General features: G+C 40.4%; 1 protein-coding gene across 1 annotated transcript in view; it reads right to left on the reverse strand.

The window, feature by feature from the left end:
* Nucleotides 1-21,196, reverse strand: part of LOC122558122 (uncharacterized) — a 112,122-nt gene that overhangs the window by 25,858 nt on the left and 65,068 nt on the right. Inside the window, exons 26-29 of the mRNA XM_087996201.1 lie at nt 20,663-20,791; nt 18,409-18,556; nt 13,234-13,277; nt 10,238-12,766 (exon numbers count right to left, since the gene is read on the reverse strand). Of these exons, the coding sequence (XP_087852327.1) occupies nt 10,238-12,766; nt 13,234-13,277; nt 18,409-18,556; nt 20,663-20,791 (2,850 nt within the window). The remainder of the gene's footprint in view (nt 1-10,237; nt 12,767-13,233; nt 13,278-18,408; nt 18,557-20,662; nt 20,792-21,196) is intronic.

Below are 21,196 nucleotides of genomic sequence, written 5' to 3' on the forward strand. Positions count from 1 at the left end.
AGGATCTGAAAAGTGACTACAGAGAGTTAGATTGGAAGCTGAAGAGCAGGATGAGGGCAGTAGTGATCTCAGGTTTGCTACCGGTGCCACAGTCAACGAGTGCAGTTAAACACGTGGATGCAAGGCTGGTGCAGGAGGGAGGGCTTCACATACCTAGACCACTGGGATACCTTCTGGGGAAGGTGGAACCTGTACATGAAGGATGGGTTGCACCTGAACTGGAGGGGCACAAACATTCTGGGTGGAAGATTTGCTTGTGTGATTCAGAAGGGTTTAAACTAGTTTGGCAGGAGTGGGGGAATCAGAGTCACATGTCTGAGAGGTGGGTCAGTTGCAGACGGGACAGTGACAAGATGTATTGAATCTATTAGGAAGGTTTCTAATGCGATGAAACAAAGGGATCGGTTAAAGTGTGCCTGCTTTAATGCAAGGAGTGTCCGAAATAAGAATGACGAAATTAGAGCATGGATCAGTACTTGGGGCTACGCTATTGTGGCCATAACGGAGGCGTGGGTTCCAAGGGGCAGGAATGGTTGCTTGATGTTCCAGGGTTTAGAACGTTTAAAAAGAACAGGGAGGGTGGAAAAAGAGGAGGGGGTGTAGCATTGCTAATCAGAGAGTGCATCACAGCTATAGAAACGAAGGTTGTTGAGGAAGGTTTGTCTACTGAGTCAGTATGGGGTGGAAGTTAGGAACATCAAAGGAACAGTCACCACATTGGGGGTTTTCTACAGATCACCTAATAGCAGTAGAAAGATTGAAGATCTCATAGGCGGGCAGATTCTGGAAAAATGCAGAAGTAGCAGGGTTGTTGTTATGGGCGATTTCAACTTTCCCAATATCGACTGGAACCTCCAAAGTGCAGATGGTTTGGATGGAGCCGTTGGTGTCAGGTGTGTTCAGGAGGGGTTCCTTACTCATTATGTAGACAGGCCGGTGAGGGGAGAGGCCATTTTGGATTTGGTGCTCGGCAAAGAGCCAGGACAGGCATCAGATCTCATGGTAGGAGAGCACTTTGGTGAAAGTGATCACAACTGCCTCACATTTAGCATAGCCTTGGAGAGTGAAAGCAGCAGTTACCGAGAGAAGATATTTAATCGTGGAAAAGGAAATTATGAAACTATCAGACAGAAGTTGGGAAGTACAGATTGGGAGCAATTGTTCCACAGAAAGGGCACAGCAGACGTGTGGAGACAATTTAAAGAGCAGTTGTTGCGAATGATGCACAAACTTGTTCCTCTGAGACAGGCAAGATGGGGTAAGATTAAGGAACCGTGGATGACGAGAACAGAGGAACTTCTCATCAAAAAGAAGAAGGGAGCTTATATAAGGTGCAGGAAACAAGGATCTAGCATAGCTTTAGAAGATTACAGGCTTGCTAGAAAGGATCTCAGAAATGGAGTGAGGAGAGCCAGGAGGGGGCACGAAAAAGTCTTGGCAAGAAAGATTAGGGAGAACCCAAAGGCATTTTACTCATACGTGAAGAATAAGAAAATGATCAGGGAGAAGGTAGGGCCAGTCCGGGATAGCGGAGGAAACTTGTGCGTGGGAAGCCCTAAATTAGTTTTTTACTTTGGTTTTCACCAAGGAAAGGGAATTTGTTGTGAATGAGAACTTTGAGGAGCTGGGATACGGTCTTGACCAGATCAAGATTGATGAAGTTGATGCGCTAGAAATTTTGGAAAACAATAAGATTGATAAGTCCCCAGGGCCAGACCAGATTTATCCTAGGCTACTCTGGGAAGCGAGAAAGGAGGTTGCTAAGCTGCTGGTGCAGATATTTGCCTCCTCACTCTCATCACGGTACCAGATTTCATTTGAGTTGATACACTTACCAGGTGATAATGTTTGTCCATTGGCGTGGCAAGAGCATCTTGTTGTTTCTGTCGATGTGGGAGTTACTGTTACTGTTGTTGCAGTTTCGGATGGAGTTGTAGTGGGTGCTGTAGTGGTGTGACATTTGCCTGTGTACTTCACAATCTCACAGCTCTTGGTACAGAGTGTGAAATTACACAGGTCTGATTTACCTACAGAAGTTACCACTGCCTGTCCTGGAAGACAAAAGTCATGAAAATTATGTTACAGGCATCTCATGATGAGTTCTCACACAGCCACTCTATTTACCTTCTGGTCAATATATAGACGGCAGGGGCTACTGTTCACTTACAAATAGTTAGAACAGGCTGCAAACTATAAAAACACATTTGGCTGAATGCACTGACCCTAATGCAACGTAGTAAATGGCATATTTGCATTTGAGTTGTCTGCCCTTGAATTTGTTCACCATGTTGCTCATCTTTGTAAAGAAGCTCAAAGAATTTAAAACTGCACGAAAAAATATTGCAAAAAGTTCCTCAAGATCAGAATAATGTCATCCTGCAAGATAGGACTTGGCTAAAAACTATGAAATCTGAAGTCAACGTGACCGCTGTCCAATAGATATGGTAAATGGCTGAGATAAGATATAAATGGTGTGGTGTCGTCAGACAAGAAAAATGGCCGATGATTAAGCAAATCTCTCCAGAGGAGAGTGAAAATCCTTACATTCTCCTTTCATTTCCAAAAAGTATCAGGACTTGTAAATGTTCATTTATCATTACAGAAAATCGAGATAATTGAGGAAACAAAGAAGACAAAGAACTGATGAGATCTTCCTAAAAGCTGAAGCAAATGTATTCTGCAAGGCAAGATTTAGCATGGAACTTTGAAATCTGAAATCAACACAAGCTGATTGATGAGGTAAATGGGTGTGGCAAAGATCTAAATGGTGCGTACGAATGGTTAGCTGACGTAAACTGACAAGTGAGCAAACGACAGTAACGTTAGTGCAAAGTGAACTTTGTTCCTTTCTTCTTATACTTCCCAAAGCAACAACAACGTGCACATATTCGTCAAGCAGAAAAGCAACACAATTTGTTTGATTAAATGAAACAAGGCAACAACATTTCCACTTTCTGCAACTGCCTGGAACAAGTCAATCACAATGTTGGAATGGCCAGGTTAGGATGCATTCTTGATTACAGTTCTGATCATTTGATGGAGACACATATCAGACAAGATTCCCAGCTTGAGCTGAAAATGGTTGTTGGAAAAGCACAGCAGGTCAGGCAGCATCCAGGGAACAGGAGAATCGACGTTTCGGGCAAAAGCCCTTCTTCATTCCTGAAGAAGGGCTTATGCCCGAAACGTCGATTCTCCTGTTCCCTGGATGCTGCCTGACCTGCTGTGCTTTTCCAGCAACACATTTTCAGCTCTGATCTCCAGCATCTGCAGACCTCACTTTCTCCTCAAAGATTCCCAGCTTGCCTATGCAATTCGTCACAGTACCAGATTTCATTTCAGTTGATACACTTACCAGGTGATAATGTTTGTCCATTGGCGTGGCAAGAGCATCTTGTGGTTTCTGTAGATGTGGGAGTTACTGTGACTGTCGTTGTAGTTTCAGATGGAGTGGTGGTCGGTGCTGTGGTGGTTTGACATTTACCCGTGTACGTCATAATCTCACAGCTCTTGGTACAGATAGTGAAATTACACAAACCTGATTTACCGACAGAAGTTACCACTGCCTGCCCTGGAAGATAAAAGTCATGAAAATTAGGTTAAGGCATCTCATGACAATTCCTCAGTCAGCCACTCTATTTATCTTTGCTTCAATATACACACGACAGTGGCTCCTCTTCTGAAACTATATGTTCAAGTTATGCGAATGGACAAGTATATTTTAACCAGTGTTCTTCGCCGACAAATGATTAATCAGAACATATCACATTCACTATGTTGGAATTGCCAAATGAGCATCCATCAGAGATAACATGGACTCAGCTCAGAGATTCTGCATTGATTAGATTAGATTACATTACATTACAGTGTGGAAACAGGCCCTTCGGCCCAACAAGTCCACACCAACCCGCCGAAGCGAACCCACCCATACCCCTACATTTACCCCTTACCTAACACTATGGGCAATTTAGTATGGCCAATTCACCTGATCCTGCACATCTTTGGACTGTGGGAGGAAACCGGAGCACCCGGAGGAAACCCACGCAGACACGGGGAGAACGTGCAAACTCCACACAGTCAGTCGCCTGAGGCGGGAATTGAACCCGGGTCTCTGGCGCTGCGAGGCAACAGTGCTAACCACTGTGCCACCGTGCTGCCCACACTTGACTTCATTGACCCTGCTTTCTCTCCACACAGGCTGCCAAACCACCTGCTGAGTTTTTCAACAAATTCACTTTTGATTTCTAATTTCAAGCATCCACAATCAAGAATTCTTATATAAGTCATCATGGTACCAGATTTCATTTCAATTGATACACTAACCAGGTGATAATGTTTGTCCATTGGCGTGGCAAGAGCATCTTGTTGTTTCTGTAGTTGTGGGAGTTACTGTTACTGTTGTTGCAGTTTCGGATGGAGTTGTAGTGGGTGCTGTAGTGGTGTGACATTTGCCTGTGTACTTCACAATCTCACAGCTCTTGGTACAGAGCGTAAAATTACACAGGTCTGATTTACCGACAGAAGTTACCACTGCCTGTCCTGGAAGATAAAAGTCATGAAAATTATGTTACAGGCATCTCATAATGAGTTCTCACACAGCCACTCTATTTACCTTCTTGTCAATATATAGACGACAGTGGCTGCTGTTCTTGGAACCATGAGAAAATAAACATGACTGTGCAATTACCATGCATGAAGACGACACGTTAAAATTATGGGCAAATGTCATGTATGCTCTAACCAGCAACTTTGGCAGGAAAATAATTCGTGAGGATATATCGCATTCATTACACGGTTGCTAAAGTCCCTGGATATGCTTCATTTACAAACAGGTAGAACAGGTTCCAAACAGCAAAAATGCATTTCGCTGATTGTACTGACCCTAATGTAAATTAGATATGGCATCATTGCATTTGTGTTGACTGCCCTTAAATTTATTCACCATGTTGCTCATCCCTGTAGTGAAGCTAAAAGACTTTCACACTGCACCAGTAATTTGTGGAAGGTCCTCATGGAGACCAGATGAATGGTATTCTGCAAAACAAGAGTTTGCATGAAAGTGTGAAATCTGAAGTCAATGCGATAGCTGACTGACATTTGTGGCAAATGGGTTTTGGAGAGATGTTGGAATGTGTCATATTACTGGTGAATTGGAGCAAAACAGAGGAGCTACAGTGTATCCTTCCTACAACTTGTATTATTTCAGTTTCCAGATGAAAAAAACACATGGAAATGATTGCCAGTGCGTAAACATGGGTATTTAATTCCCTCAAGCGATACTGCATTGAAACAGACTCTTCAGTCCAAGCACTCCATGCCAAACATGTTCCCGAACGAAACTCATGCCACGACTCTGCACGTGGCCCATATTCCCCCCTACCCATTGCTATTCATGTACTTATCTAATTGTCTTTTAACCATTTTCATTGTTTCTACTTCCATGCCTTCCTCAATGCATTCAACACACTAACCACTCTTTTAGTATCAATTTCCCCTGATGTCCTTTTTAAATCTTTCTCCTCTCGCCTTAAAAATATGCCCCCTACCCCCACCCTAGGGAATTCCCCCACCCTAGGGAAAAGCCTTTTCGGTGAGAGGGCAAAAATATAAAATGGACTTAAGGGGTAACTTTTTCATGCAGAGGGTGGTGAGTATATGGAAAGAGCTGCCAGAGGACGTGGTGAAGGCTGGTACAATTGCAGCATTTAAAAGGCATCTGGATGAGTGTATGAATAGGAAGGGTTTTGAGGTATATGGGCCAAGTGCTGGCAAATGGGACTAGATTAGGTTAGGTTATCTGGTCAGCATGGACGGGTTGGACAAAAGGTCTGTTTCTGTGCAGTACTTCTTTATGACTCTATGACTCTCTTCTCCTTGACTGTGTCCCTCCTGATTTTCTATACTTTTCTAAGGCCATCAATCAACCTCCTATACTACACTGAAACAAGTCCCAGCCTATCCCGCCTATTTTTATAACTCAAGCATTCCATTCCTGGCAACATCCTAGTAAATCTTTTCAGACCTCTCTCCAATTTAGTATTATCTTTCCTATAATAGGGTGACCAGAACTGCACACACAACTCCAGAAAAGACCTCACCAACATCCTGCACAACCTCAACTCCTACACTCAAAAGTCTGAGCAATGAGGGCAAGTGTGCTAAATGCCTTCTTAACCATCCTGTCTATCTGTGACACAAAGTTTGAAGTATTATAGACCTGAATCCCTCGATCTCTCTGTTCTACAACACTACGCAAGGACCTAACATTAATTGTACAGCTCCTGCCTTTGTTTGTTTTACTAAAATGCAATACCTCACATTTATCCAAATTGAAGTTCACCTGCCATTCCTCAGCATTTTGATCCAATTGATAAAGATCCCTTTGTCATGAAAAGAATGTAGATAATCTTCAATTTGGCCTTTCAAAGTGTATCACCTTACACTTATCCAGATTAAGCTCCACCTGCCATTTCCTTGCCATCTTTTCCAACTGATCTATATCCTGTTGTAATCTTGGACAACTTTCCTTACTATCCATGACTCCACCAATTTTCATGGCATTTGCAAACTTACCAACTACACTACCTACATGTTTATTCAAATCATTTCTACATATTACAAACTATAAATGTCGCAGCAGTCCCTTGCAACACATTTTCAATGACCAAGTGAACTTTGTATCCAACTTTCCAACTCACTGTAGATCCCATGTGACTTAATCTTCTGGACCAAGCTTACCATGACAGACCATGTAAAATGCTTTTATAAAGTTCATACAGACAACAGCCACTGCCTGACCCTCATCAATGCTGAATATTTCTCATAAGTCTATTTTCCTCCAATGTGAGTAAATCCTGTCCAATAATTTCCTACAATTTAAGTAAGGCTCACCTGCCTTAATGTTTTCCAAGACAGCCAACACCTACTCCTGCTTCGTATTGACATGCCCTAGAATATCAATATTCCCTCCCTAATCCTCCCATCATCTATGTCCTTCTCCTTGGTGAATTACTCATTAAGGCCTTACCCACTTCTTCTGAATCCACACAAAGAGTGTATGTATGTCTAAAATGTCTTGGTTTTCTCCTTAATCCTTCATGGCCCCTTTTAGCCCTCCTATTTCCTTTGTCAAGTTCTTTTCTGCTTTGTTTATATTCCTCCAGGGCTTTGCCTGATTTCAGTTTCTGAAATATTACATATGCTGCCTTTTCTTTTTTGATTAATCTTTCAATATCTCTTGTCATGCAGGATTCCTGAATCTTGTCACTCTTATATTTTAGCCTCTCAGGAATATACTGGTCTTTAACTTGGATTAACTAGGTTCTAAAACACTCACACTTGTCATGAGGGGATTTACCCTCAAACAATCGCTCCAATCTAATGTCTCCATTTCATGTCTCATACTGTTATAATTTGCTTTCCCCCAATTTAGCCCAAGAACCATAAAGCTATAGAGTCATAGAATTATACAGCACAGAAAAACAGACCATTTGGTCCAACTTGTCCATGCTGACCAGATATTCTAAACTTATTGAGTCCCAATTGCTAGCATTTGGCCCATATCCCTCTAAATCCTTCCTATTCATGTACATTTCAGATATCTTTTCAATTGTACCAGCCTCGATCACTTGCTCTGGCAGCTCATTCCATACATGCACCACTCTCTGCATAAAACGTTGCCCCAAAGGTTCCTTCTAAATCTTTCTCCTCTTCTTAAATCATTACCCACTAGTTTTAAACTCCCAAACCCTAAAAAGATCTTGGCTTTTCACTCTATATGTGTCTCTCATTACTTTATAAACCTCAATAAGGTTATGCCTCAGTCTCTGACACTCCAGGAAAAGAAACCCCAACCTATTCAGTCTCTCCCCATAGCTAAAATCCTCTAATCTCAGCAACATCCTTGTAAATCTTTTCTGAACTCTTTCAAGTTTTTTTTTAAATCTTTTCTATAGCAGGGAGTCCAGTACTGAATGCAGTATTCTAAAACTGGCCTCACCAATGTCTTGTACAGCCACAACACAACCTCTCAATCAGAAACGCAATGAAGGCAAGTGTACCAAATGCTTTCTTCACCACCAATTTCAAGGAACTATACACCTGCATCTCTAGTTCTCTTTGTTCGGCACCACTCCCCAGGACCTTACCATCAAGTGTGTAAGTCCTGCCCTGGTATGCCCCGCCAAAATGCTACACCTCATATTTATCTGAAATAAACTCCATCTGTGACTCCTTGGTCCATCGACCTATCTGATCAAGGTCCTGTTGTAATCTGAGATATCCTTTTTCACCATCCACTACACCATCAATTTTGGTGTCATGCGCAAACTCACTAATCATACCTCCAGTATTCACATCCAAATCATTTATATAAACGGTGAAATGCAGTAGACCCAGCACCAATCCTTGCTGCACACTGCAGGTCACAGGTCGCCAGTTTGAAAAACAATTCCACCACCCTCCATCTCTGACCTTCAAGATAATTTTGTATCCAATTGGCTAATTGCCTCTGGATTCCATATGATCTAACTTTGCTAACTAGTCTATCATGTGGAAACGTGTGAAATGTCTTATTGAAGTTTATATAGACAACATCTACTGCTTTGCCTTCAACAATCCTCTCTGTAACCTCTTCAAAAAACTTAACCAAGTTAGTGAGACACAATTTCCCATGCACAAAGCCATGTTGACAATCCTACATGATTTCCCAAAACAAAACCAGTCTCATTCTTATCCGTAACCATCCTAAAACATACAGAATTAATCATCATTGTTCCCAAAATGCTCCCCCACAGAATACAGACTCATTCTCCATTACAAGGTCTAAAATGGCCTCTTCCCTCGTTGGACTAACTACATGTTGTTTAAAAGAAACCCACCTGGATATACGTAACAAATCTCATCCCATCTAAGCTCCTGGCACTAAGGGAGTCCCAGTTAATAGTGGGGAAGTTAAAATCACCTATAACCACAATACTATGCAAATAGATACAAATTTATCTCAGCTTTGATATTGTTTTCCAAACTTATGTTGAAGACATGTCACTTTGGAAAATATCAGAATGTTAAGTTTAAATGCAAGCAATTCGCCAAGCTTATGTGGAATATTTAATAAGAACATCTATCTTACGTTTTGCAATGCTATGGTGAGGACTCAGATTTTGTACCAATATTAAAAGTGAATAATTACAGCTAATTGTGAAACACGTTAGAGATAAGTATCGTATAAAAGATACATATCATACATCAGCGAAAAGTGCAGAATGAGATTTGGCCGAATGCTCAGTAATGCATTAAATTGTTGAAACAGCTGAGTACTGAGGAAAACACTGCTTGATTGATAGTGCTGGAGATTGGATCTCTTCTCTGAATTGCATATAAACTGTTTACATCGGATAATTAGGTTTCAAGTGCCTGCAGTTTTTGTTATTGGTATTTTAATGGTGATGTTTATCAGCCTGTGTTAAAGAAATGTGCAATGGTATCAAGGAAAGAATTTTATTTTAACATATATTGTTGGGGTAGAGTTCATCCTCTATGCATTATATAGTAATTAAGTGGGAATGTGAGTGCCACAACTTGGTTTTGGGGCATGAGGGTCTATACCAGTAGATATGGGGAATACTTTAGATCTGATTATATGCAGAACACTTCTTGGACTTAGCTTTCAAAAGGTTCTTTTATGCAGACTATGGTTCATAGCACCTCTAAGCTGTAGTGAACCATGACTCTTTGGAAAGCTGGCTCGACTTCATGAAAATTGAAGCGGACTAGGAAATGCCTCTCCCTGAAATGAAGCTGCCAGGTTGGAAGTGCAATGTGTGGACTCCTGTCTTGAACCTCCTTGCATTTCGCTCATTGGATATGAGTATAAATTCAAGTGACAAATTCAACAGAGGTCAAATAAAAGGGAGGCAGACCTCTGGAGAGGACAATATATTGAGCAAAAGTCTAATATTTAATTATGCACCTATTTGGAAGATACATGCTGGCTAGATAGCAAAAATAATACAGTACTTGGATAGAATATGGCATTAAAAAGCTGAAATGGTTAACCTGACAAAGGACTAATGAACAGCAGAGAGAGGGGTACTAGAGACCAAAAGAAGGAAAACAGATTAAAGAAGTTATTTGGAAGGGCATTGAAGTAGTATTTCTAAATAACTTTAATTAGTTTGAATAGGATTTTTCAGTCACCTATTTAAAGTAATTAAAATAGCAAATATTAATCACTTACCAGGTGACAGCATTTGCCCATTTATTTGACATGAACAAACTGTTGTTGGTGAGGTTGTAATGAATGTTGTTTCACTTTGTTCTGATGTCACTTTAGTATTTGCAGCAATTGTAGTTGGGGAGATGATGGTTGTTGCAGAAGAAGTAGTCAATGTTGCAGTGGTTGTTAGGGGGACTGTTGATGGTGAGGAAGTAGTGGATGTTGTTGGGGTGACTTTGGTTTTTGATACTGAGGAAGTAGTTGATGTTGGTTGGCTTGTTTCTGAGGTGCTGATAGTAGTTTTTGTGCTCAGTGAAGTGGTTGTTGCTCTCGTTGTTGTTTTGCTATACTTCAATGGTGCTGTCACAGGAGGAGATAGTTTAGTTGATGCTGAAGAAGAGCTAGATATTGTTGTAGTTGTGGGGATGGCTGTGGATGTCACTGCTGAGGAGGAAGACAATGTTGTAGGTGTTGTGGGGATAACTGTAGCTGATGACACAGAAAATGTTGATGGTTTTGTTGTCTTAGTGGTGTCTGATGATGTTTTTAAGGGAAGGGTCAATGGTGTAGTTGTGGTAAAGGTATTTTCTGAGGAAGAAGTTGACAATGTAGTTGTGGGAATGGTTGTTTCTTCTGAAGAAGAAGTAGATGGTAAAGTTGTTCTGGTGACTGATGTTGTTTTTGAGGAAGAGGTAGATGGTGTAGTTGTTGATGGGATGACTGATTTTTCTGAGGAAGAAGTAGATGATGTAGCTTTTGTAGGGGTGACTGTAACTGAAGATATGGAAGAGGTTGATGATGTAGTTGTTGTAGTGGTGAATGATGTTGCTTTTGAGGAGGAGGACAATGGTATACTTGTTGGGATAACTGATTTTTCAGAGGAAAAGGTTGATGATGTAGTTGTGGGTGTGATTGTAGTTGAAGATATGGAAGAGGTTGATGGTGTAGTTGTTGATGACATAACTGTTTTTTCTGAAGAAGTGATCGTAGGTGCAGTTGTTGGGGGGATGAATATAGTAGACGATATGGAAGAGATCAATGGCATAGTTGTTGATGGGGTGACTGTTTTTTCTGAGGGAGAAGTTGATGGTGTGGTTGTTGTCAGGGTGACTGTAGTTGAAGATATGGAAGAAGTCAATGGTTTATATGTTGAAGGTGTAATTGTTTTTTCTGAAGAAGTGGTTGATGGTGTAGTTGCTGTGGGCACAATAGTTTCTTTGGAAGAAGTGGTTGATGATATAGTTGTTGTAGGAGTCACTGTAGTTGATGTAATGGAAAAGGTTGATGGTGTCTGTTTTGTGTGACTGATTGTTTGTTCTGAGGAAGAGGTAGATGGTGTAGTTGTTGTGGGTGTGACTGTAGTTGAAGATATGAAAGACGTCGATGGTGTAGTTGTTGAGGGCTTAATTGTTTTTTCTGAAGAAGCAGTTGATGGGTTAGTTGTTGTGGGTGTAATTGTTTTGTTGGAAGAAGTGGTTGATGATGTAGTTGTTGTTGCTGATTTTTCTGAAGAAGTTGTAGATGGTGTAGTTGTTGTTGGAGTGACTGTAGTTGAAAATATGGAAGAGGTCGATGGCGTTGATGATATGACTGTTTTTTCTGAGGAAGAAGTTAATGATGTAGTTGTCGATGTGACTGTAGTTGAAGATATAGAAGAGATCAATGGTGTAGTTGTTGTTGAAGTGGTTGTAGTTGATGAAATGGGGCTCATTGATAGTGTCGTTATTCTAGGAGTGACTGTTTTTACTGAAGAAATTGCTGATGGTGTACTTGCTGTGGGAGTGACTGTAGTTAATACGATGGAAGAAGCTGATGGTGTTTGAGTTGAAGAGGTAAATGTTCTTTCTGAGGTAGTGGTAGATGGTATAGTTGTCATGGGAGTGACTGTAGTTGAAGAAATGAAAGAGGTTGATGGTGTAGCTGTTGAGGGGGTGACTGTAGAAGAAATAGAAGAGGTCAGTGGTGAAGTTTTTGAGGGTGTAACTGTTTTTTCTGAGGGAGAGGTTGATGGTTGAGGTGTTGTGGGGATGACTGTAGTTGATGACATAGAAGATGGCAATAATGTAGTTGTTGTTGTGGTGACCGATGTTGTTGAGGCAGTACTCAATGTTGATTGGCTTTGTTCTGATGCAGTTTCAGTGGTTTTTGCCATTGTTGTCCTCAATAGAGTAGTTGAAGCCACTGTCTTGCTTGTTAGTGTTGTCTCAGCAATGGTTGTCACACTGACATGGGCTGTCTTTGATGTATTAGATCTTGTAGGGGTAATGGTTGTTGCTGTAAGTATAGTTGTTTGTGTTGTTTCACTCTTCTCTGGCGTATTTTCTGCTGTAGTAAAACTCCTAGTGCTAGATGCAGTGGGTGCTGGAGTTGTTTCAAAGGCTAGTGTCGTACTGGGAGTTGTGGAGGTCTTCGGAGTACATGGATAGACTTCTCTGCTTATTGTCCCATTTACACTGCATGTTGCTTTGATGCACCCTCCAATCCCATCCGTTGTATGGTAGATAATATCACCTTCATGGAAGGTTTTGCCATCATAAACACAGACGCATTCTAACGTGGAAAATAATAATAGAGAAAAAAAAATAAAGCATTAGAACCTGACGAATCCCTTTCACCAATCTATGAGATCATAGCTGATCTGTGCCCAAAGTCACTACACCCACTTGTGCTCCATAACTTTATATTATCGAAAAGTAATAAAAATATTAATCCCAGATTACAATAGGTTATTGAACCAGGGTCAACTGTCATTTGTGGAAAAGACGTTCAAACCATTAGCACTTTCCTTTACAAATAAAAATGCTTAACATTGAATCTGAAATATAATAAAATTTTTAGACTAGGTTCCCTCTTCCTGGCAACCTTAGTCTATACAAAGGATATTTCTCTATCTATTTATAAGTTCCCTATAAAATCTTGATAATTTGACCTTCAAAAAAGGCAGCAGGATCATTCTATGAAATAACTCACAAAAGAAAGAATTATGTAGGAAAGTACATTATGCAGAATGAACGTACCTGATTTGTCATAGGTGCACTGTACTTTACTGTTTATACACTTGCTAAGAAAAAAATATACAAGTTACTTACTTTCACAATTTTGGGAGTATTTTAGTTTAATAAAACACAGTAATTTTATTGAAAAGATTGCTTTTAGTTCTCATCATAGTTTAAAACTTAAACACATCATAAATAAGAAAACATGGAATAAAACTGTAATAAGGCAACAAAGAGTATATTATAATAATATAATTGAATCACCTTGAACTGATAATCTATGTTTTAGTTGAATCCTAGGGCATTAACTCACTTAACCACAGAATGTGAAAAATTGACAATTTATATAAAGCAAATAGTCTCCGGTACAATGTAGATTAGTGGTGCTGGAAGAGCACAGCAGTTCAGGCAGCATCCGAGGAGCAGTAAAATCGACATCAGGAATACTTTTGCCCGAAACATCGATTTTACTGCTCCTCGGATGCTGCCTGAACTGCTGTGCTCTTCCAGCACCACTAATCCAGAATCTGGTTTCCAGCATCTGCAGTCATTGTTTTTACCCGGTACATTGTAACATATCTACAATGTAATGGGTTAAAATGTTCATTTTGGACACAACTAGTGGCAAGATTTGTGAACTTATACACACGCCAAGAAACATAAAATGGACTAGCAAGATCAATCAACATTTTACGACAGTTTCTTTGAGAACAAGTTCACTTTATATAAGGTTGCAACTCAGTTTGTTTAGCTCAAAGTATATTTATCATGAAAACTTTTAATCAGGGTTCAGTTCACCACCAGTAAGTAATCTCATATAAATAACTCAGAATGACTTTGAGAAGTTATACAGAACCATTTGCAAGTTAGATCGGATCACAGTAAGAAGTTTCTCAGAAAGAAATGGAAGCTTTTGAAATAGACTTGTCCAACCAAAGGCTTGCCAAACTGTGGTTCAAAATGCAGATAAGTATAACTGAATGATTTGCAAGGAACAATTCCTCTGATCAAAGATCATTTCTCTCCCACCTTTGCTCTGAAAACCAGTAGTTTGTCTTTGGAGGAGCAGTGAACAACACAACATGATAATTTTGCTCAGCCAAAGATATGAAGCAGTGGTGGTGTTGGAATGGCAACTGTGAGCTTTTAAGGGACACTGGCTTAGGAAAGAAGGGAATGAGACTCAGGCTGTTAGGAAGAGGAAGTGACTAAAGGTTAGAGTAGCAGTTGAAAGTGGTTGGGAATGGATGAGTGAAATGTAAGTTAGGTTGCTGTAGGGGAGTTTGGTTGGTCATGAAAAACAGCAGTTGCCAGCAATAGGGCCTGGAATAGCAAGAATGTTACAATAGGACAGAGGAAGCATGTGTTGGTACTTGCACAGTCACTTGCAGTGCTCCTCAGCAATATTAATCAGCAAATCTCCAGGCCTTTATGGGCGAGTGAGTGCCTTGCTGGGTGAACATGTGTGTAGAAGTCTCCCTCTCCAAAATCTTCTACGAACCAGGTTGGGAGAAGAGAGGAACTTAGGCTAAAAGATAAGCAGCTAATGATCCCATTTTCAAGTGAATTTTGCCAACAATAGCTTGGAGCTTGTAACCCTAAAGGTAAACCAATTTCCCTGTAAGATACTTGGCTTGGCCCCAGCCTCACCCTCTTCCGTAGTGATCAGTACTTGGGATCTAGTCTTTTTGTCTCTCTGGTTTGTTTCTAAATCAAGAAAGCATAGAAAGATTTTAGCACAGCTTTGCTCCTTTTTCAATGGTCATTTTTAATTATCCCTTTGAATGATTAATTTTTTACTTTGGATTTGTTTCCGTGAACTTAATGTTTACTCCTGTGGCAAACTTTTCTGAAATTTGCTCAGCATATTAAAATATCCATCCTTCATGCAAAAGTGTTGGACAATCCTATTTTAAAACATGTCCTGTGGCTTTCTTGTGTGCAAATGGAATTTGATTAATGAGAAAGGCCTCTGCAAATAAGCAAAGTTATAGGTAAATTCTGATTAAATTGTGCTGGGATTAGATCAGATTTATTGGTGGGATCAGTTTTTGATGCAATATTCTCTAAACAAGTGTAGAGAATTGCAGAAAATTCATCTGTGCTGGATATAATATGCGCATAAAACCCTATGGCTTTTTTGAGCTACAGTAGCTAATCTGGGGCAAAAGAAACAGTGCAACAAATGGAAATGCCTGGGGCGTTGGATAGTGCCTTGAGATTATGCATGAAGTATTGTTGCTATTGAATATTTTCTGCAATTTTTGAGAAGATTTCTGTTAAGACTGTTCTGTATCAGGGTCTTTCTGATAGCTGATGTAAATTATCTATGAGTTTGACCATATATTCATGAAATCTATGTCACAGCAAATTCAGATTCTATCTCTGCAGAGAGCAGAGACCAATGGGGCATCAGGGACAGTGCAGCTGATAGTCAAGTCAAGGGAAAGACTGGAGTTTGGGTGCTCAGTAAAAAAGTTGAGATTGGGGAATGTGTACTGTGTCAGGGGTCAAGGATTTGGGAGTCAGGATGGACAGCTTGGAAAAGACAGGAAGATTTGGAAATGAAGGTTGCAGTGCAGAGAAGCATGTTGAGAGGGAGAATAACAATATATTGGGGGAACAGTTAGAAGAGTGAGAATAAGATTTGGAGGCAGGTGGGACTAGATTGGGTTGGGATATCTGGTCAGCATGGACAGGTTGGACCGAAGGGTCTGTTTCCATGCTAAACATCTCTATGACTCTATGACATTGATGAAAGGTGAGGATGAACAGATAAGATATATTATAATGTGCCTAAGGAGAGAGGAATGACTGAAGAACAGATGTTCATAGTATCCCTACATTCGGTCCATCGAGTCCACACCACTCTTCCATTCCACCCAGACCCATCTCCAGTACCCTCGTTTGTAACCTTGAATTTCTCATGGTTAATCCACCTAGTCTCTGCATCCCTAGACACTATGGGTAATTTAGTATGGCCAATCTTTGGACTGTGGGACGTCTTTGGACTGTGGGACTAAACAGAGCACCCAGAGGAAACCCATGCAGACACAGGGATAATGTGCAAACTCCATACAGACAGTCACATGAGGGTGGAGTTGAACCTGGGTTCCTTGTGCTGTGAGGCAGCAGTGCTAACCTCTATAGGAGCTCACAAGAAAGAAGGAGCCTAGGGGAATCACACTTGGGGATACTGGAAGGTATCAAGGAAATATGGAGGCTGCAGGATAGGAATTAGGAAATGGGAAGGTTGGGGTAGAATTCAAGAAGAATTGTAGTTTAAAAAGTCAGGGAAAGAAAGCGAGACTGGTGAATACGACAAGCTTGGAGATCATCATTATCTACAGAGCCTGTACATGCAGCAGCAATTTAGTGAACCTGGTACAAACCAGACGCCAAAATTATAAGGAGAGATTAATAAAATAAGGTTGACTGGTGAGTGTGACTACATAAGGTCTTGTTTCAGGATAACTATTGATATTATTGTCTGGAGGGTAGCATCCCTACCTCTGATTAGAAGCTCCAGGTTTGAAACCCAACTCAACAATGAATGTGCAAGTAAAGTGCATTCATTATGAATGCACTTTACTTGCACATTCATAATGCACCCAAACAAGTAGAGTATCAACTTGCAAATCCTTTCAACAAAACCTAATGACAGGCAGTAAGAGTGGTAAAGGTTGTTTGGCAGCCATTTGATGGAAAGAACATTGGTGCCTGTATTATCATCATCGATAACTGCAGACTACAATACACAGCCCCAGAGTGAATGTAACAGTACTACCATCAGTGATAGATAGGAATGCTGTTAATTATAGGTTTGATATATTACTTACAATTATGCAGGAACATAGAATACAGATATTTTCTGTTCAGCTTATCAAGCCTATTCAGCCATTCAGTGAGATCATGGCTAATCTGACCTGACTCGAAGTTCCATAATAATTTTGGTTAACAAAAAAGCTAATAATCTCAGATTTAAATTGACAATCGATCTAGCATCAGTTGTCTTTTATGAAAGGGAGATACAAATTAGGCCACCATTTTTGTGTAGAATTATTTCCTAATTTCAGTTTTCACTCTGCCTCCTAGTCCTAAACTCCCCAATCAACAGAAATGGTTCTCTCCCATCTCCTTCACCATTCCCCTTAATGTATTATAAACCTCAATCAAATTACCTCCTAAAATTCCTTAACCTTCAACAGTCCAGGGAACACAAGCTTCGTTGTGTAATGTGGATTATCAGTGAACTATTGTATGGTGGCTATGAAGGTATTCTCAGTATTACCAGCAAAACTATTATTTCATGCTCCCATTGCAGTGAAGTTTCTCCACCTGGTCCAATTTCCAAACTTTATCTTTTTGCTCACCCTCACTTCATAGAAGTGGCTTCCCGTTTCTCCATTTTCTCAACATAACAGATGTTGGTACAAAACAAGCAATAAAGCCAACAACAATAGATTGAGACTTGCTGACATCATTTGATCCTATGTGTTCAGTATGTGATATGAATAAATCTTCAGGAATTTCTCCCACCACAACTGAAAATTCTGACAGACCGTTGATTGAATATGCATTTAAATAGCATAATAGATATCCTAAACAGCTTCACCTAAGACTAAAATTATACCAAACAGTTATAGGAAATGATATATTAGGTGAGACACAGGAAGATTTGCTCCAATTCTGACCCATAGAAACCCTGCAGTGTGGAATCAGGCCATTCAGCCCATCAAGTCCATACTGATGCTCTAAAGAGCATCCCACCTAGAACCATCCCCTATCCTAACCCTGTATTTCTCATGGCTAATCCACCCAATCTGTTCATCCCTGGACACTACGAACAATCTTAGCCCAACCAATCCACGAAACCTGCACATGTTTGGACTGTGGGAGAAAACCAGAGCACCCAGAGTAAATGCAGACACAAGGAGGAATTGAAAACTCCACACAGATAGTCGCCTCAAGCTGGAATCAAACCAGGTTTGTGAGGCAGTAGTGCTAGCCACTGAGACATCATGATGTGCTGATCCCGTTCAAACTGGGTTCTAAAACAGGAATGTTCCTCGTCACCCAGCATCAGTTTCTCTCATTAAGTACAAGGTAAGCGCTTTCCTCCACTCCTCAAAAAAGGAAAAGTTTTCTTATTGTCACATGGATAATACATGCAGAAATGCTTATAGTAAAACTTACCATGATTCACAGTTCTGAGTGCTTGGCACAATGTGGCCTGGCTCATAGTGGTTTCCATTAACGTAGCAGGGGCAATTGTCCAATTTAACACATTGCATTTTGTCCTCATCCAAAAATGGCTTATCATCAGGACAGTCTGGGTAACAGCCTGTGTGAGGTAATAAAACAATTACATTTCTCTTCACTCACTGTACCAGTGATATCCTAATGGGTTAGCAACTCAAATTTAGTTTAGCTCCACTAGATTTAACCACTCTAAACCAAAGAGCAATTTAGCTGTACCTAAAGGTTCAATCGATATCATAATTAGGTTCCCTACAGTGTGGAAACAGGCCCTTTGGCCCAACAAGTCCATACTAACCCTCTGAAGAGTAACCCACCCAGACTCCTTTCCCTCTGACTAACGCACCTAACCTACGGGCAATTTAGCATGGCCAATTCACCTGACCTGCACATCTTTGGACTATGGGAGGAAACCGGAGCACCCGGAGGAAACCCACACAGATACGGGGAGAATGTGCAAACTCCACACAGACAGTTGCCCGAGGCTGGAATCGAACCTGTGAGCCACCGTGCCACCCTAACCTTAATAGTAGTCAGCATACACTACTGTCTAATGGGCTCTTGTGGCCTAGTGGTGGTGTCCCTAATACAGGCCAGAAGATCTGGGTCCAAGTCCCACCGGCCTGAAGCATGTGTTATAACTTGTCTGTGAAAGTTACATCAAAAATATCTACACTGCTCTGTAGTTTCTGTTATCTGTTGCTGTATTATGCTGTGTACTTTCAGTTAATTGTTGTTGTAATCTGCATAGTGATTTCTACTAATTGTTCATGCACTCTGCTGTGTAGCTTCTGTTAATTTTCAGTGTAATCTGTGGTGTCATTTCAGCTAATTGTGGGTATAATCTGCTAAAATCTTTCTGTTAATTGTTTATGTAATGTTCTGCCTAGTTTCTTTTAACTGTTTATGTAATCTGCTGTGCAGTTTTTATTCATTGTTGCAGTAGCCAGGTGGGTAGTTTGTTCATAGCTGTCATCCGCTGTGCAAATTTCTGTTAATTAACAGTGTAATATGCAGTGTAACTTCTGTTAATTTCTGGTGTAATCTGCCATAAGATTTCTGTTCAATGTTGAGTAATCTGCTGTGTTATTTCTGTTAAAGTGTTGGCATAATCTGCTGTGTCATTGCTGTTATGTGTTGTTATAATCTGCAGAATAATTTTGACAAATTGTTGGTGTAATCTGCTGTGTAGTTTCTGTTAATTGATGCCATCTGATGCCTATTTTCTGTTAATTGTTGGTGTAATCTGCTGTGCAGTTTCTATTCACTGCTGTGCTGTGTTATTTCTTTAATGGTTAGTGTAATCTGCTGTGCAATGTCTGTTTAGTGTCAATGGAATTCGCCTTGTAGTTTCTGCATTCTGAAGGTGGAAATCACTGGAAATGCTGTTATTTGGGAGCTCCTGGGTTTTACACACGCATAATTTAAAAATGCCACCATAGACGTTTATAAAATCATGAGGGGCATGGATAGGGTGAGAAGAGGAGTCCAAAACTAGAGGGCATATGTTTAAGATGAGAGGGAAAATTCAAAAGGGACCTGAGAAGCAACATTTTCATGCAGAAGGTGGTGCACGTATGGAACAAACTGCCAGAGGAGATGGTGGAGACAGGTACAATTACAATATTTAAAAGGCATCTGATGAGTAGATAAATAGGAAGGGTTTAAAGAGATATGGGCCAAATGCTGACAAATGGGACTAGATCAATGTAGGATATCTGGTAGGAGTGGACGGGTCAGACTGAAGGGTCTGTTTCCGTGTTGTACAGCTCTATTACAATATATACACATTTCAGAATGGTGTGTGAATTTAAAATTCACCTTGAAGTGATGGCCTTCCTGTCCATTTGCTATCTTTGTCCTGCTGACCGATATTCATCATGTGTTTTGGCAACATTGCAGTCAATGTAATGGCAAGCTGTAGTTCAATTTTTCTGTGGCAATATTAAACTGGCTTCTGAAGATATCTAGGCCAACTGCATGAACTGCCCATCAAGTGGCTGCTATTTTAATGAATTATTTTGGGGAGAGTGAAATGGTCCTTTTTTGGACAATTAATATCAGTCATGAACTCTATAATCTATTTATCCACTTCCTCCCTAATTGTGAATAAAAATGTTTGCGTGAAATTGATTTTGTTCATTTAACTTGTGCTATCAACACCACATTAATAAACAAGTAGGAAAAATACCTTCAAGTTTGGGGATAATCTTGGAGCATGCTCCACCAGGATTTCGGCAAGTTTTCAAACAGGGAATGCCACAAGGTGCATAGTGCCATTCACACTCATCATCAGGATTGTAATAATCACAAAACAGAGCTGAAAAGAGAAAGTTGACGGTTTACTTTTTCACCTTGTTTTGCAAACATCATGGAGTAGATTCGCTTTTTCATTGCCTGAGTATGAATCTGGTAGAGTAAGCCTCTTGTCCTTTACAGATCCTGCCTAGAGCAATAATTCTATTTAAAATCTACCCAATAAATATGTTCTGCCGCAGAGAATGGAGGTTTATTTACATTAACCATTTACATTAAGGTGTACGGATAAAGTGGCGGCACACACAAGATGCAAAAAATATCAGGGATGATAGGATGCAGGTGCAAATCTTTGAACTGCAATATTCTCAATCCCAGATTCCTGTGACAAAGCAATAAACTGGTTCCCCATTTTTCCAAGGAAAATAACCCCATTGCACATCTTCTGGTGGCTGACTCAGAAATAATT

Source organism: Chiloscyllium plagiosum, unplaced genomic scaffold (genome assembly GCF_037043375.1).
Source record: "Chiloscyllium plagiosum isolate Xiang-an unplaced genomic scaffold, Cpla_swu_hap1 HiC_scaffold_18, whole genome shotgun sequence".
NCBI classification, from domain to species: Eukaryota; Metazoa; Chordata; class Chondrichthyes; order Orectolobiformes; family Hemiscylliidae; genus Chiloscyllium; species Chiloscyllium plagiosum.